Source organism: Cygnus atratus, chromosome 6, assembly GCF_013377495.2.
Source record: "Cygnus atratus isolate AKBS03 ecotype Queensland, Australia chromosome 6, CAtr_DNAZoo_HiC_assembly, whole genome shotgun sequence".
Classification (NCBI taxonomy): domain Eukaryota; kingdom Metazoa; phylum Chordata; class Aves; order Anseriformes; family Anatidae; genus Cygnus; species Cygnus atratus.
In genome coordinates this window covers 17,796,394-17,810,417 of record NC_066367.1, presented here as the reverse complement: position 1 = coordinate 17,810,417, position 14,024 = coordinate 17,796,394, and the positions used below count along the sequence as shown (strand labels likewise).

Below are 14,024 nucleotides of genomic sequence, written 5' to 3'. Positions count from 1 at the left end.
GACAGATAAATGGCATCCTGAAAAAAGCATTACCCTCCCAACCCACACGAACTTCTAATCCAAACGCCACAGATAAACTATACAGATCTTCATTTGTTAACCAAGTAACAAGCAAACACCTTGTCACGCAGAAGAAAAAGATAGCTCTTGAAGCAATGCCATCTAAAAATGAAACTCCAGCCTTAACTTTATCTCTTCAGATAAACCAAATACTTCAGTGAAATAATTATTATTACAATCCACTGAAGTACAGCTTTCTTCTACAAGCCTTCCAATCCTAAACTCTTTCAGTAGCATGAAGAAACCTGTAAGTTCTCAGTGCAATTCTCAGTGAGAAACAGAATCAGAGCTGAACAGGAAAAGCATCAAATAAGCTCGGCAGTATAATCAATTTTGATACTAAAATCAGAATGCAATCTAACATTTTTGGAGTTCATTTGTTCCATATTTACAGTACAAAGAAAAACCAGATTGAAGTCAAAGTACTTTAAAATATCATATGCCTTGCCACTCATTATCTGGAAGGCAAACAGCACAGTAAACTATATACTTGTAAGTATGTATACATGTTTAAAATGCATATAATACAGAGAGAAATAATAACAGTAAGGTTTGCAAACATTTTACTAATATTTAAGACAGCAAGCTTATTTAAAAAGTAAAGGTGTTTCTATGACACACCACACCATAGTTCATCTATGTGTGCCACAAAAATAGCTTCAACAATCATTTGTATATTTTTATAAGACTTCAATTAAACATCTAAAGTACACCTTCTGGAAACTATTACTGCATCCTCCGAGGCTTGCTTGTAAAATATGTTCCTGTAGACAACTTGTAAAAGAAGAGAATAGTACACTTAACCAGTATCTTGTTGGCATATTTTACTGCTAAATGTTCTGTTTTCTCTTAATTCCCTACATGTCAGAAGCATGGAAAACCCAACTGACACCTCATTTCAAATTTTTTCTATTAAACATTTAAATAGCTGTTTAAAATGTATACATGTATATTAATAATTCCTGTAAAAACATCTCCAAACTTGCTGAGAAAAATAATTCACACATACCTATAAATACTTGTCAGACTTGCTCCTAAAGCCTCTGAACACTTTATCAGCATCAAGCACGCTATACGCCAAAAGACCCTTATGCCTTAACTTGTTCCTGGACTATGCAGCCTTACCCCGTAATTTCTTATTCTAAACCCTGTAGCAATAAACTGCCCTCCTGCAATTTCAGAGTTGACACAAACAGCACAGAAGAAAACAACCTGAACTGAATATAAAAGGATGGGATCTGCTGAGAAGACAGACAACTATAAACAAACAAAATCTGGAAGGAAAAACAAAAACAAACAAACAAAAGCACCAAAAACCCTTAGAATTTTTCTATTTCAGCATTCCTCTGCTGGCCCACAAGCAAGAAAGAGCGGACATTCTCACGAGTGTCACCCCGCCACACGCACACCTGAACTGGACAGTCCATAGAGGACAACCTGAGTCTGCCAGCTTACATGTGTTGCAAACCCAAGTTTTGCAGCTAGGCTGACCACTTACAGACACATCTATACATTCTGGTTAGAAAACACAATGAGCAAGTGGGACTTAAAAAAATGTATTAGATTTTGGACACAAATCAGAACGATGGTAGTCTGTTAGCATTAAGTCTCTGTCAGCATTAAGTCCCTCCTATGTCTGTACATCACAGAGGGCTTAAGTTAGACCATCAGTGATGTATTTTTCTACAGATGCTTGCATTTTCTCAAGACTAACCATGTACATTCAACATTTATTTTTATTCTTTACATTTGATCTGGGATTGTGCCCCTTTTTACTGCACCATAAACTTTTAGTGTATAGAGTTATTAACCCTCTGTAAGCTTTAATGTAGACCTCATCATAGCATGCAATTGCTTTAAGTTAATAGCATAAGATTTTTTAGATCATACTCTAAAAGTTTCATCTTATAAAACAAAATTGTAACGTAAAAGGGTAAGTTCAAAGATTTTCAAAGTCTTTATCAATCTACGATTTCTACTTGAAGTGCGTAACTCTTTCATCTCCACATTCGCTTTTAACTAAAGTCAAGCGGACTGAATATATTTGTCACAGTCAAGAGCAACATTAACGGTTACCTGAAGAACTAAATTTAGTGACTTGTTTGGCCCTACGCAGGAATTTTGACAGAGATGCCTCTTTAGATGAGAAAAAGAAATAGCTATTTTTGTTTTCCAAATTTAACCACTCCAAAATTAAAAGCACTGGCTTTCTCATGCAGCCAAACTAGTCAATGCAAATCAAAACAAACAGGGTACCTTTTATACTTGCAATACTTGAATACAGCATTGTACAGCATAAATTTTAATCACCTTCCATATCTGATCTTCATTTCTAGTTTCCTATGGAGGCAGTCAACCTTGCAAGTTTTGCTTTCAGTAGAAATCAGATGTTTATGTGTAGAATACATCACTTACAAGATGTAAAGTGAATAAGTAAAAGTAATACTTTTACAAGAAATAAAGTAAATAAAATCAACAACTCCATTTTAGAAGAAAAAGTCATCACTCCACTTACCCAGAGAGACTGGAACAGCTTTTTGTTATCTTTTCACTTTCCTGTAATGCAAAAGAAGAAAGGTGAAGCAAAAGTAATTAATATTTCACCATTAGAGACCACTTTCAAAAAGTGTTCTTACCAACTGTATTTTGGTAATGCCACCATAGAATTTAACATTCATAAAAAAATAAAACTGAATAATGAAGAGACTGAAGGAGAAAAAAAAACGGAAAGAATAACACTTTCCTCCTCATAAAGGAACCAGAATCACCAGAAAGTGACTCGGTAGATTCTGCAAGAGAACTATAGGTCGTAGTCCAGAATATTTGAAGGCTGTAAGCCCCAAAAACTGGCAAAGAGGAAAACAGGAACAACTTCTTTACTACTGCCACTTCGCTGCTTACTAGAGTGGTTGTTCCATTTCCTAGAAAACACATGGTCAGTTTCAGAGTTCTAAGGAACAATAAGTAAGAATGCAAAACCTGCAGCACGAAGCTCTGATTCTTCTCTAAAAAAGCCTAATGCTGAACACTTTTTCCTGATGTGCTAAGTTATGTGTTTGTAACTGACATCTAAGACAAACTGAGGAAGGTATGAAATTAACTTAGAATAAACAAGAAGGCAGCAACTGTGTAAGAGGAAAAACGTGTGAGAAGTGAGGACCGATTGACTCAACAAGTTCAAATGAGAACAAGATGTCCACTGGCCAGAGAGTCACGTGTACAGAAACAAAACAATGAAGTTACTTTGGTTTTGCTAAAGGATCAGGCTTTCTGCATAAGCAGGTACAATTCTGGTAGACAGGGCGCATTGACTGTGCTGTGAAAGAAAGGTCCCTAGGCCTAACACTTCTGGATGGCAGCTCCTACGTCAACTTCCTGGCTTGGATATTTTTCATTAATCGACTGCCTTGATTAGTGGAAGTTCATGCTATGTGAACGCAGCTCTTATAAACAAGTCAAAAGCCAGTGAGCCTCAGAGAAGAAATATAAAGAGTTAATATTCCCCTGATCTTTTCGCAATTTGCTTAGTGAGATATTAGGACTTACTTTCATCAGCTCAATTACCTACGTGTGAATGCTTTAATACTGTCCATCAACCTAACAAACATTGAGTACAATAATTTAGAATTCAATAAAGAAAAAAAATCCTTAAAATATTAGGATCATCCCCCTACAGGACTCCCGTTGCTCATTGAGATTTACTGATTTTCCCCCCTATAAGCAACAAAGTAAGTGACCATTGGCATTTACCCAGAAATGGAAACACACTGCATTGCTTGGAATAACTTAACTGAAGACAAACACCAATCTGAACTGAAGCTAACAGAAAAATTCTCAGGTTGAGTTCCTGCTAAATTGCGACTGACAGAGAATACAATTGGAAACAGCATGGCACCAACTTGCAGAAATACAAGCTATTGTATAGCTATTAAATACCGGCTCATATTTCTATCACTAACTATTCAATGTCTTCTTAGAGTGCACCTTATTGATTTGAAACAAACGTGGTTAAGTTATGCAGGAGGACATGATAATTTGAAGGCTATTCATTATTACAAAGAAAAGTTAGTACTACTGAATCATGTTTATTCCTCTGAAAATAGGTAATACATTACTTCAAGATCATTTTAAGACATCATAAAAATGTTCATATTAGAAATAACAGATACTCTTCAAATGTTAGTAAAGCTTTCCGAAGCTGTAAACACGCATTTGTAAGTTTAGTTAATGGTTTGGGGAGAAAAAGAATAGCTGATGAGAGAAGAATGTTAGGCAATAGATGCACCCAAAATTTAATTAATAGAATTCAAAAGAGTAGCATATTTCAGGCCACTCAATGCTGTCACAAAAACACAGTAGCAGCATGATAACAAAAATTATTCACAGAAGTATGCGTGATTAAATTTAGGACCAGAAAGCACCTTATGTTACATGTTGCACAGTCAAGAAGATTCTGGAAAAAGATGTACCAAAGATGTTCACATTTCTAGAATTCAAATCAGGACAGAAATATGACTGTACAGTGAAAAAGATCACAGACTCAACTAGTTGATTAAATATTAGCATGGCACATCAGTAGTAAAACAAACTCATAATGGATTTTTTTAAAAGCAGCTTCACCCCACGTGCACATGAAATTATTTTTATTTCACATTTCTTTTGATGCATATTTTTAACAAGCAGTTCATGACAACATGACAAAATTGTTGGTTCTTTTAATATAACAAGTTTCCAACTTTGATTCTTCCAACTTTGGAGAATCTAAGTGAATGCCTAACATGACTATAGCTCGTCAATTACGCCTACAGCTCGAGTTCCATCAATGGGCAGCGATGTATGTTTCAATGGGAAGTTGAAGATGCATCCAAAACACCTACTAGAAGCCCTGGACCACAAAGAAAAGTTTTCCTCATCCTTGAAATGAATGTTGAATTTAGCATCTAATGCCATCTCATGTAGACACAGCAGTAACTTAAACTTAAGTTCAGCAACGTTTGCCTTTTTTTTAATTAAAAAAAATCGCAACTATATGTAGCTTTACATTCAGCAAGAACTTGGGAAAGGCCGTTCACAGCTGTGAATAGAATAGAATACAACAAGATGAGGATAAAGATACTACTTTGAAAGGTGAAATAGGAAATTCAGTCTTAGTTATTTGCAAAGTAGCGAATGAATCAGAATTTCTAGCTCTATTAGAATTTTTCACTCTAGCATGAAGAAACGGGTGGCTACCTTTATTTGAGGAGAAAGATCATTTCTGAGAGAAGGTAACATAACGAAAAGCAAGCGTCACAGAGCCTGCGGCTGGGACATGGAAGCACGCTCACGGATCCCGCTTCAAGAACCGGGCCGCAGGTGGACAAAACCGCAGGAGCAGCACGACAACACACCCCCAGCCCCACACCGGGGGGATAAAACCCTCGTGCCGAGACGCCGCGCAGCCACCCCACATCCCGGTGCCCGCAGCCCCGCTCGGAGGCCCGCGATGTGCCGCTTCCTTAGCCGCATGACAGCCGCGGGACCCGTTATTGCGGCGCCCCGGGAGCCGCACGATCCGGCTCCGTCCAGCCCCGGGCGGGCCCACGCCTCTCGCCCGCAGCGGGGCGCCCCGGCCGCCCGCCCGCAGCCCCGCCGCCGGGCACGGCACGGCCCGGGCCCTCCCTCCCGCGGAGCCCCGGGGCAGGGGCTGAAGGCCGGCCCGGGCCCCGCTGCGGCCGCCCCCGCCCCTACCTGCGGTGCCGCGGCCCCGGTGCCGGCCCCGCCCGGCTCTAGGGGCGGCGGGAGCCGCAGGCCGCGGTGGGGGAGGGGGCCGCCGCCGAGCGGAGCGGCGCCGCCATGTTACCGCCTCCCGGGCAGCCCCCGCACGGCGCCCGGCGGCGGCGCTGCCCCCGGGCCGGGCCCGGCGCTCCGCTGCGGGGCGGGAGGGGGGTGCCGGGGCCGGGGCCGGGGCCGCTGTTTACAAACTCACCGGGCCCGCAGCGCGCGTTAACGGCCGGGTCCCCCACAGGCTTCCGTCGCCTCTCGCGAGAGCGCCGCCGACATCTCCGCGGGCGGCGGAGAAGCGCGGGTCACGTGGCGCCGAGGGGCGGTGCGCGCCGCCGATTGGGCGCCGCCGGCGGGGCGGTCGGGGCCGGGGGGGTGCCTGTGTGGCCGGAAGCGCCGCGCGGCTGGGGTGTGGCCGCGGCGCCGCCGTAGCTAAGCAGGCGCCGCGCGAGCCGCGCGTGGATGGGTGACCGGAGGGGCCGGCGGCGAGGCGCTGCCTGCCGGGCGGCCATCGCGCTGCTGCCCCGTACTGAGAGCAGTAAAACCCACCTCTGCCTCGCCGAGGATCTTAAATGGCTGCCTTAAGGCCTCACCGGCCGCATCTTGCACAACACAGGCCTGGGAGCCAAGCCATACGAGATCCGTGCCCCCTCCGGCACACGGGGTAAAACCACTCAGGGAGGGCTCGTGTGGAAGCGCTGGCTGAGGAGCTGTGGTGCAGCTCCGGCCCTGCTGCTGCAGGGTGGCTGCGAAGCGCTGGGGGCTCTGCTAAGCCACAGTGCTTGAATCATGTCACATCCCTGTTTGGGACTGCTCAGACCTTGCCATGGCTATGGTCCTTGGGATCCCCCCCTCTGGTGCCCCGTGGGCAGGAGCTACCTCGTGCCTGAGGCCACAGCTCTGCTGAACACCTCCAACTTACCTCTCCACCGAAAACACTGCATCAAAGCACAAAGAACGTAAAACGTAAGCAGCTTCACCTAATTTTTACACAGAAGGAATCGGAAACATTTTGGATGAATTCAAAAATATCCTAATCATAGACATCAGCACAGTTTAGCTGGTATGTGCTCTGAAGCACAGATTAAGTTTTAAATTATCAATCATTTCTTCTGAAACTGATCAAAGTCTTGACCTGATACTATGAACAACAAAAAAAATCTTCAAAAATAAAGTATTAGTTCCAGTAGCATAAGCAAATTCTACAGCATGTAAATGCCATTGCCTGTTTCCCTGAACTTGCAAAAAGACAACATGGTATGTTTCATTTCTTGTCAATTGCTTTGGTAGAACTTCACAGAAGTGCTGTACAGTGCCTTCAAGATAAAGTGGGATAAAACAGTTTAATTAGAATTCTTCTTAACTAAGTATGCTGTGAAGGGCTCAAACGAGAGATACTGCAGAGAGGAACAGAAATCTTATTTCTATGCACAGTTCTAAACTTCTTGCACAGAGCAACTAAGAGCTGTATCTGAAACAGGTATTCGGTTGCAGATCTACCTTTACGTGGTATCCATCCTGAGTCTGAGCAGAAGGCTCAACTGCAAGTTCTTTGCCTTTAGTCTGAAACTGCTGCAGAAAACATATACAGAGTACAAGCGGGGAAAAAACAAAGAAAGAAGCAGGGCTGGAAGCATGAATCACTTGCCTGCAGCAAAAACATAATAACGTAACTGGTTAATATAAACATTTCTTTCACCACACATCAGGATAATACTTGTGGACATCACTTTCAAAGGTGGAATGATATTGGATCTACTGGAACAGCATGCAGAAGTTAAGTGCAGCTAGCTCCATCCATGAAGAATCCTTAGTTTGGAGAATATGAATCTTTCCAAATTGAAAGCACAACAAAGGTTTCAGGAAAAGTGAAGCCTCCTGTTGCCTCAAGGGACTTTATATCCAGTTTCTCTGACCTATGAGAGATGTTTCTTGATGTAAGCTTTTCTGGAGAAGGTCAAGTCCTTTTAGATAGCTCACTGCTGCCCAATCACTGCAGAGTTTTGTTTTTTTTTTTAAATGTGTAGACAAATGTTTTTTTATAGTTGTCTCTTTTGTGAAGATTTTAGGAACACACCAACTTTTTGGAAGACCACCCAAACTAACTGAGCTGTTGCAGTGATCCAGTAACCAGTGAAACCAAGCTGTTTTTCAAGAACAGGGAACTGGAGGAATAAAGGGAGTCCACGTGCCCTAGGATGTGGAAAAACCCACCCATTCTTCATTGGCTAAGCCTCTTATTGTCTATAAGGAGGATAACCCTCCCTGCCTGAAGGTTTGTCTCCATGTTTTGAAAGAGCTGGATTAGTCTTTATCTGTAACACTGACATCCAATTCTTCCAAAGTTAGCACAACTTAACAGCAATTTTGCTTGGTTTTGGACCATGTTAACCAGTGAGTGAAGAGTGATTTAAAACATGTCAAGCTTGGGGAGATGCTACTACTAAGATGGACAGGTTTCACACCTGACATACATGCTGCCTTTCAAACAAGGCTGACCATACAGAAAACAGTATATGTTGACAAAAGTGAACCACAAGGGAAAGGACTGGATATAAGTCCAGTAATTGTGGTCACTCAGCTTTCTTACTGAGGTTCCAGAACAACTGCTAGCCAGAACTCCCTACACCAAGCAAACAATTATAACTCAACAGAGCCATTTCATATGCAAACCAACTTGTACGTATTATTAACTGATCCAGAGCTAGGTTTAACCAAGTCTGAAGTTACTTGTTTGGCCAAATCCCAATGATACAGAAATCTGAAACCTGAATTAAGCACCCTCACTGAAATTAGAGTGCTATCAATTAAATGCAACTTCAACACAACTCTCATTAATGACTGTAGAACAGACTAGCAGAGTTACATGTACAGTTAAAACAATTACCCAAGTCTGAAGTGATGAGAAAAAACTCACCGAATTGTTAGTTCATTATATTCTTCATTGGAGAGCAGAAACTAGAGAGGAATTTCCAGTTAGCTCCAAATAGCATAGAATATATATAGAGAGATATAGATATATATTTAAATCCACTAATTTCATTTTTATCAGGCATTAGGTAGAGCTGGGAGTGTAATTCAGCCTTCATACCAGCCTAGACCAGTCCAAGATACTGGCAAATGCAGACTACCACCTTGGAGGCCTGTAGAGATTTCTACAGCACTGAAAGAACAGAAGATTAAGATTCAGGGAGAACAAAGAAATACAGGTAAGCAGATGTAACTACTGCCAGAAGGACAGCAGTACACAGATGAGCTTTAAGCTATAATTCTCATAATCATTATTTGCCCTACATCTAGGGCAAAAATCCCCAAAGAGAAGCACTTCTAGACCTCGTCACTCAGGGCACTAATACCACGCTAGATCTGAATCCTGAAAGACACTACACATTTTACACTCAAACCTGCAGTTAAATAAAAGGTTGCTTTCCGTATTTCCAGAGTAACATTTAATCCTTTCGCAGAGATGACTGTTCTCTCCAAAGAAGATACGGGAGAAGTAGCCTCTTATGCTAGGTTCAAGTTAGGCTATGTGAACACCATTTGGTATTTAAGCTCAGACTAAAACAAAGGCCTTACCTCCATCTCACACCAATCTAAGAGCCATGAGCGAGTTTCTCCATTTCCTGAAGGACAGTATACTTACAGGTCACACTAGATAGTTCCCCTCGATTCAAGTAACAGCAGGACAAGGCAGCTCTTAAACCTACTCACCTTCTTCCAAAGTTCACTCTATATTTGAAAGATCAGATCTATTATTTAATGTTCAAAGCCCCCCACCAAGTTAGTATGTAAGAGCACATAGTATGTTGCTGTATATGTAGATAACTTAAATGCATTTAGGTTATTAGAAGACAGATGCTGTGAGAAGCAAAGGCTGATACTGCAGACATTTTGTTAAAGTGCTTTGATCCTACTGCTATTAAAAAAGTTTGGAAGAAAACACAAGACTGCCTTTACAAAATTAGGAAGCTGGAAGTTCTCCCTTTTAATTAGGTGATGCTAAGCACGCTCTAATTAAGTAAGAGAATAACGTTTATTAGCCACAATTAAATGCCTTTGACCAGTAGTTTAGTTCAACCTGGACAGTGATCAGAACCAAGCAGAAAATTTGTTCTAGGGTGATCAAAATTCATCGTGTAACTGGGAACAAAGGTAAATAGAACTTTCCTATGACTGTTTGTGGATTGCTTGGCTCCTTCTATCAAGCAGTGCAAAAACATGCTGTGTGCTAGCTAGTCTGAAGGGAAAAAAAAAACCATTGTTCACAGAAACAGCTCTGGGTAAGCTTGAAACAGGTGAAGGAACAAGGCCAGCAATATAGCTTTTCGTGCTCTGTCAGTGTATCCTCTGATTTCCCTAAGATTGGTCACATTGATTTTTACAAACACGTACTGCTCCCACATATATTAAAAATGTTTGACTTGAAGTCATTGTTTTAAGGGTCCTATGTGATACATCATTATCAGGACAAATCCCCAGGGTCTGAAAAACAAGATGCTGTCTTCCAGATATCCTAATGAGAAAGATAATAAATGCAAGCGACAGGTTGACAGTTGTTAAAGTTGTTATCTTTAATGAAATGACTTTGGAAATAGCATCAATTTCCATGACACCAACATTTTGGGAGTCCCATAAAATATGCAGAGTTACATTCCAATGCCAGTATTACAGGCAGATCTCCTTTCACATGGCAAATAGGATCAAGAAAGCAACCATCAGACAGAAGAGACCCATAGCTTCAGACAGGGCGAATCCCAGGATAGCATATGAGAACAGCTGCTGCTTCAGAGAAGGATTTCTAGAAGAAAGCGAAGGTGTAAAACCTTTTTATCTTTATGTTTAAGATGTTTTTCATACACAATTTAATGTACCTGACAGATCCAAAAGCTCATACTTCCCTTCCACAGATTCTATAACAGGAAATCCAGTAAATCCATGCACAAGTTGTTATATTTTTTAGCAAGGATTTCATTGAAGACAAGTGTCCTGGCAATTAAGACTAAATTCAGGTTATGCAGACCGTATATTCCAAAAGAACATAGCTTTTATGACTATACTCAGCCTTTGAATTTACTTTTCCTTCCATGCAGGAACCATTATGGTTTATAAATTTATTTCATATCTGTAACATTAGAACTCTATTCCAAAGAATAGTTTGTGTGTACAACATTAAGTAGCTCACAAACAAATCAAAGAACTGAAACCATCTAGAGCAAAGAAACAAGTATGTAGCAGTTTGTTACAAAAAGGCAATGAGTTATCCCTACATGAAGTGGTGGCAGTGATGTTGGGGAGGCAGGAAAACCCTTTATCATAATACCATTAAATAATATTCCACAACCTCTATTGACATGTTCATGCCAAAACCAAACCTTTAGCTTTGTATGGAAAACACTTGTGTTTCTTCAAGTACATAAGCCTCTTTTTCTTCATTAAGAAATAAGATATAATCAAGCCTTAACTGGTTGAAAGAGTAATGAAGTAAAGCTTATTTTATGCCTGTTTCATTCAGTTTCTCTTTAGGACTTCTCCACTCTTATGGAAAAACATCCAGGCTACATTTTGAATTCCATTCTGGAATGGAATGCTGGAACACTGAACTTCAGTGACCATAACACTGACCCAGTCTAATGATTTCATTTCTTCCGTGTCTCTTTTCCAGGTAAGCTGTACCAAGTTCTGAATTTATCAGAGCCATCCTGTTGAATATACTGCAGTGTCACGCTATTTAGCCATGTTTAACACTAGTAATTATTAACAGAATTTATTACAGTTCCATGATCCTTACTACAAATTAGCTTATCTGCAAATGCTGCATCAAGATACATCTGCACATAAATCAAGACTTTCATATGAGAGAGACTGATTACCTGGCATAGCCAATGATTAGACTACCGAAGACTGTTCCAATACCAGCACCAGAACCAGCCACACCTACTGTGGCAGCACCAGCACCAATAAATTTGGCAGCAGTGTCAATGTCCCTGCTGATAGCACTAGTCTGGAATTCTCTAAGTGCTAGTTGGGAGACAGTGTTTTGGGCCCCATTAAGTGTTGAGTTGCCCTAAGAAAACAAAACATGAGAAAACATTATATTCAGACACAGATCACTTTCCATGACCAGCTTGATACAGTGTTATTCTGCAGTTACAAAAGTTGCATTAGAACCAGAGCCTAGTTACTCTTGCAAGGGATGAGACTATAACTAAGAGTTAAAGACTTCAGAATGTTACCCATTCACCTGAAAGCAATCAGTGTCAAACACAAAGGACTTTTCTCAGGGGGAAACAGCAAGACAGCAACAGATGTTATTACATGTTTGATTTAAAGCAAGTTTCAAAGCAGAGATTTTTGAGTTAGTACAAGTGAACTCTAGGCTGAGAACATTCAGGCTCACCAGGTAATTTAGGAAGATACAGAATTTTGTATATAAGGTACCTCTCCAGTCCTGACCTCTGGCCTAGAAAACACAGATGCCGAAATTGGTCTGTACAAGATTCTTGATCCAGCACGGATCTGGAAAAGGAGGGAAAAAAAGTTATAAAGAAGAAACACTTGATTACAGTTGTTCCTGTAAAGTCTTATTTAAGATTTTAAGACTATCATCTGCTACGCCATTTGTCTTAATAGAAACACAAAAATCTTTGCACTGCTGGATATACAGTAGATCATACAGAAACAAACGCTGCACGCAATTTGATAGCACCGTTTTCAGATGACATTTTGTGAATAGCTAGATTATTCAATGAACCTATTCCTACTGACAGGAAACGTAACAAAACAGCGACCAAGTAAAGGGGAAATAGATCAGCTGGCAGCGATATGTGTTTTAAAATGAAAAAATAAAAGACTTCAAAACGAATTCCCAGGTTGCTAAATGGAAGGATGTAGCGTAGACATTAAAGCCTAGCAAGGCACAAATGAATGAATCCTCCTTCACGAGAGGCCTGCGTATGTCCTTGGGCTTCCATCCGCCTAAGGTCATCCCTGCTCCCGCACAAAGCTCTTCCTGCAGGCCATGCCGTGCCCGCTGCTTGCGAGAGGGGATGTTCCGCAGGCCAGAGGACGTTTGGAAGGAGGTCAGCCCCTTGTCTCCACAAGGGCAAGAAAACCCCCGCCCCGCGCAGGCCGGGCACTGCCCGGAGTTTGACCTACAGCGGGGCGCTGCGCACCAGGCCCAGCCGCCGGGCGCTGTGCGGCCCTGCCCGCCCGCCGGGGCCCTTCACCTTGACGAGGACCCCGGCCCCAACCGAAGCAGGCCCCGTCCCCGCCGCCCTCCGACCCCCCCCCGCGCCCCGCGCCCCCCCCGGGGCTCGTCCTAGGGCAGCCCCCAGGGCTCCTCCCGTCCCCCGTTGCCCCGCAGCCGCCGCCCGGCCCCGCCGCAGCCCCGCGGTGCGCGGTGAGGAGCGGCCAGGGCCTCCCCGCGGGGCCGGGGCCGCCGCACTCACCAGGGCGGGCGAGGCGGCGAGCTTGGCGCAGGCGAACATCTCGGCGGGCGGCGTCCCCGGGGGCCACAATCCGGCGTCTCTGCGGGGAGAGCGAGAGGGTGAGGGGGCGGCCGGGCGGGTGGGCGGCGGCGGGCGGGCGGATGACGGCGGATGGGGACGGATGGAGGCGGATGGGGACGGATGGAGGCGGATGGCGGCGCCGCCACTCACCCGGCTCCGGCTGCGGCTGCCGCTCCTCAGGGCCGACGGGCTGGGGCTGGCGCTGCGGGAGGGGCGGGCTGTGCGCAGGCGCGGCGGGGCCGGCGGCGGGCGCCCGGATGCAGCGCGGCGGAAGGGGCGGGGGGGGAGCCGCCAAGGTCACTTTGTACCGACGCCATTGGCAGCGCCGGGGGGCGCGCGGCGGCCTCCTCCCCCGCGTGGCCCCGCCCCCAGGGCTCGGCCCCGCCCCCAGCGCTCGGCCCCGCCTCCGCCGTGTCTCCTCTACGCGGAGCCTCAATAGGGCGGCAAGGCGGGTGGGAGGTTGTGGCCTTGCACTGCCTTCAGGCTAGGAGAAGCAGATATAGGTTGCCTGCCTCCTTTTTTTTTTTTTTTTTCCTATTTCACAACCTGTACCCATGGTTTGGGAACAGAAGTACATGGGCAAACACCAAGGAAGCCATACGTGACAATGGCAAAACCTTTAACAGTTAGTCAGAACTTTTCTTGTTGAAAAAAATAAAAATCCGCCCACATGCCGCTGTGGTAACGAAC

The 14,024-nt window shown here is 43.8% G+C and overlaps 2 protein-coding genes across 8 annotated transcripts in view; both read right to left on the bottom strand.

Annotated features, from left to right (window-relative positions):
- Positions 1–6,157, bottom strand: part of ATF2 (activating transcription factor 2) — a 52,204-nt gene extending 46,047 nt beyond the window's left edge. For 3 of the 6 annotated variants that reach the window (XM_035567387.2, XM_035567393.2, XM_035567409.2), the window contains exons 1-2: positions 6,029–6,151; positions 2,576–2,616 (exon numbers count right to left, since the gene is read on the bottom strand). The gene's annotated coding sequence lies outside the window, so the exon portion shown is untranslated. Of the gene's footprint in view, positions 1–2,575; positions 2,617–5,790; positions 5,854–6,028 lie in introns of those variants that run through there. The other 3 variants (XM_035567372.2, XM_035567380.2, XM_035567401.2) reach the window with 3 other exon arrangements.
- Positions 6,158–10,372: 4,215 nt separating this feature from the next.
- ATP5MC3 (ATP synthase membrane subunit c locus 3) lies at positions 10,373–13,692 on the bottom strand. Of its 2 annotated transcripts, none has more exons than XM_035567636.1 (5): positions 13,485–13,692; positions 13,275–13,353; positions 12,265–12,342; positions 11,697–11,890; positions 10,373–10,624 (listed from the first exon to the last, which is right to left on the bottom strand). In XM_035567636.1, the coding sequence occupies exons 2-5, from the start codon at positions 13,311–13,313 to the stop codon at positions 10,510–10,512; spliced, it is 426 nt and encodes a 141-aa protein (XP_035423529.1). In that variant the 5' UTR covers positions 13,314–13,353; positions 13,485–13,692; the 3' UTR covers positions 10,373–10,509. The 2 variants fall into 2 exon arrangements, with proteins under 2 accessions (XP_035423529.1, XP_050567400.1); XM_050711443.1 differs by having other exon boundaries at positions 12,280–12,342; positions 13,485–13,638.
- Between the last annotated feature and the right edge of the window lie 332 nt (positions 13,693–14,024).

Excerpts from the sequence above, each read along its gene's own strand:
- ATP5MC3 (XM_035567636.1), bottom strand. The coding sequence starts at position 13,313 with ATGTTCGCCTGCGCCAAGCTCGCCGCCTCGCCCGCCCTG. Across the intron at positions 12,343-13,274 it reads TCGCCGCCTCGCCCGCCCTG|ATCCGTGCTGGATCAAGAAT; the intron begins GTGAGTGCGGCG and ends CTCCTTTTCCAG. Across the intron at positions 10,625-11,696 it reads CTAATCATTGGCTATGCCAG|AAATCCTTCTCTGAAGCAGC; the intron begins GTAATCAGTCTC and ends GCTTTCTTCTAG.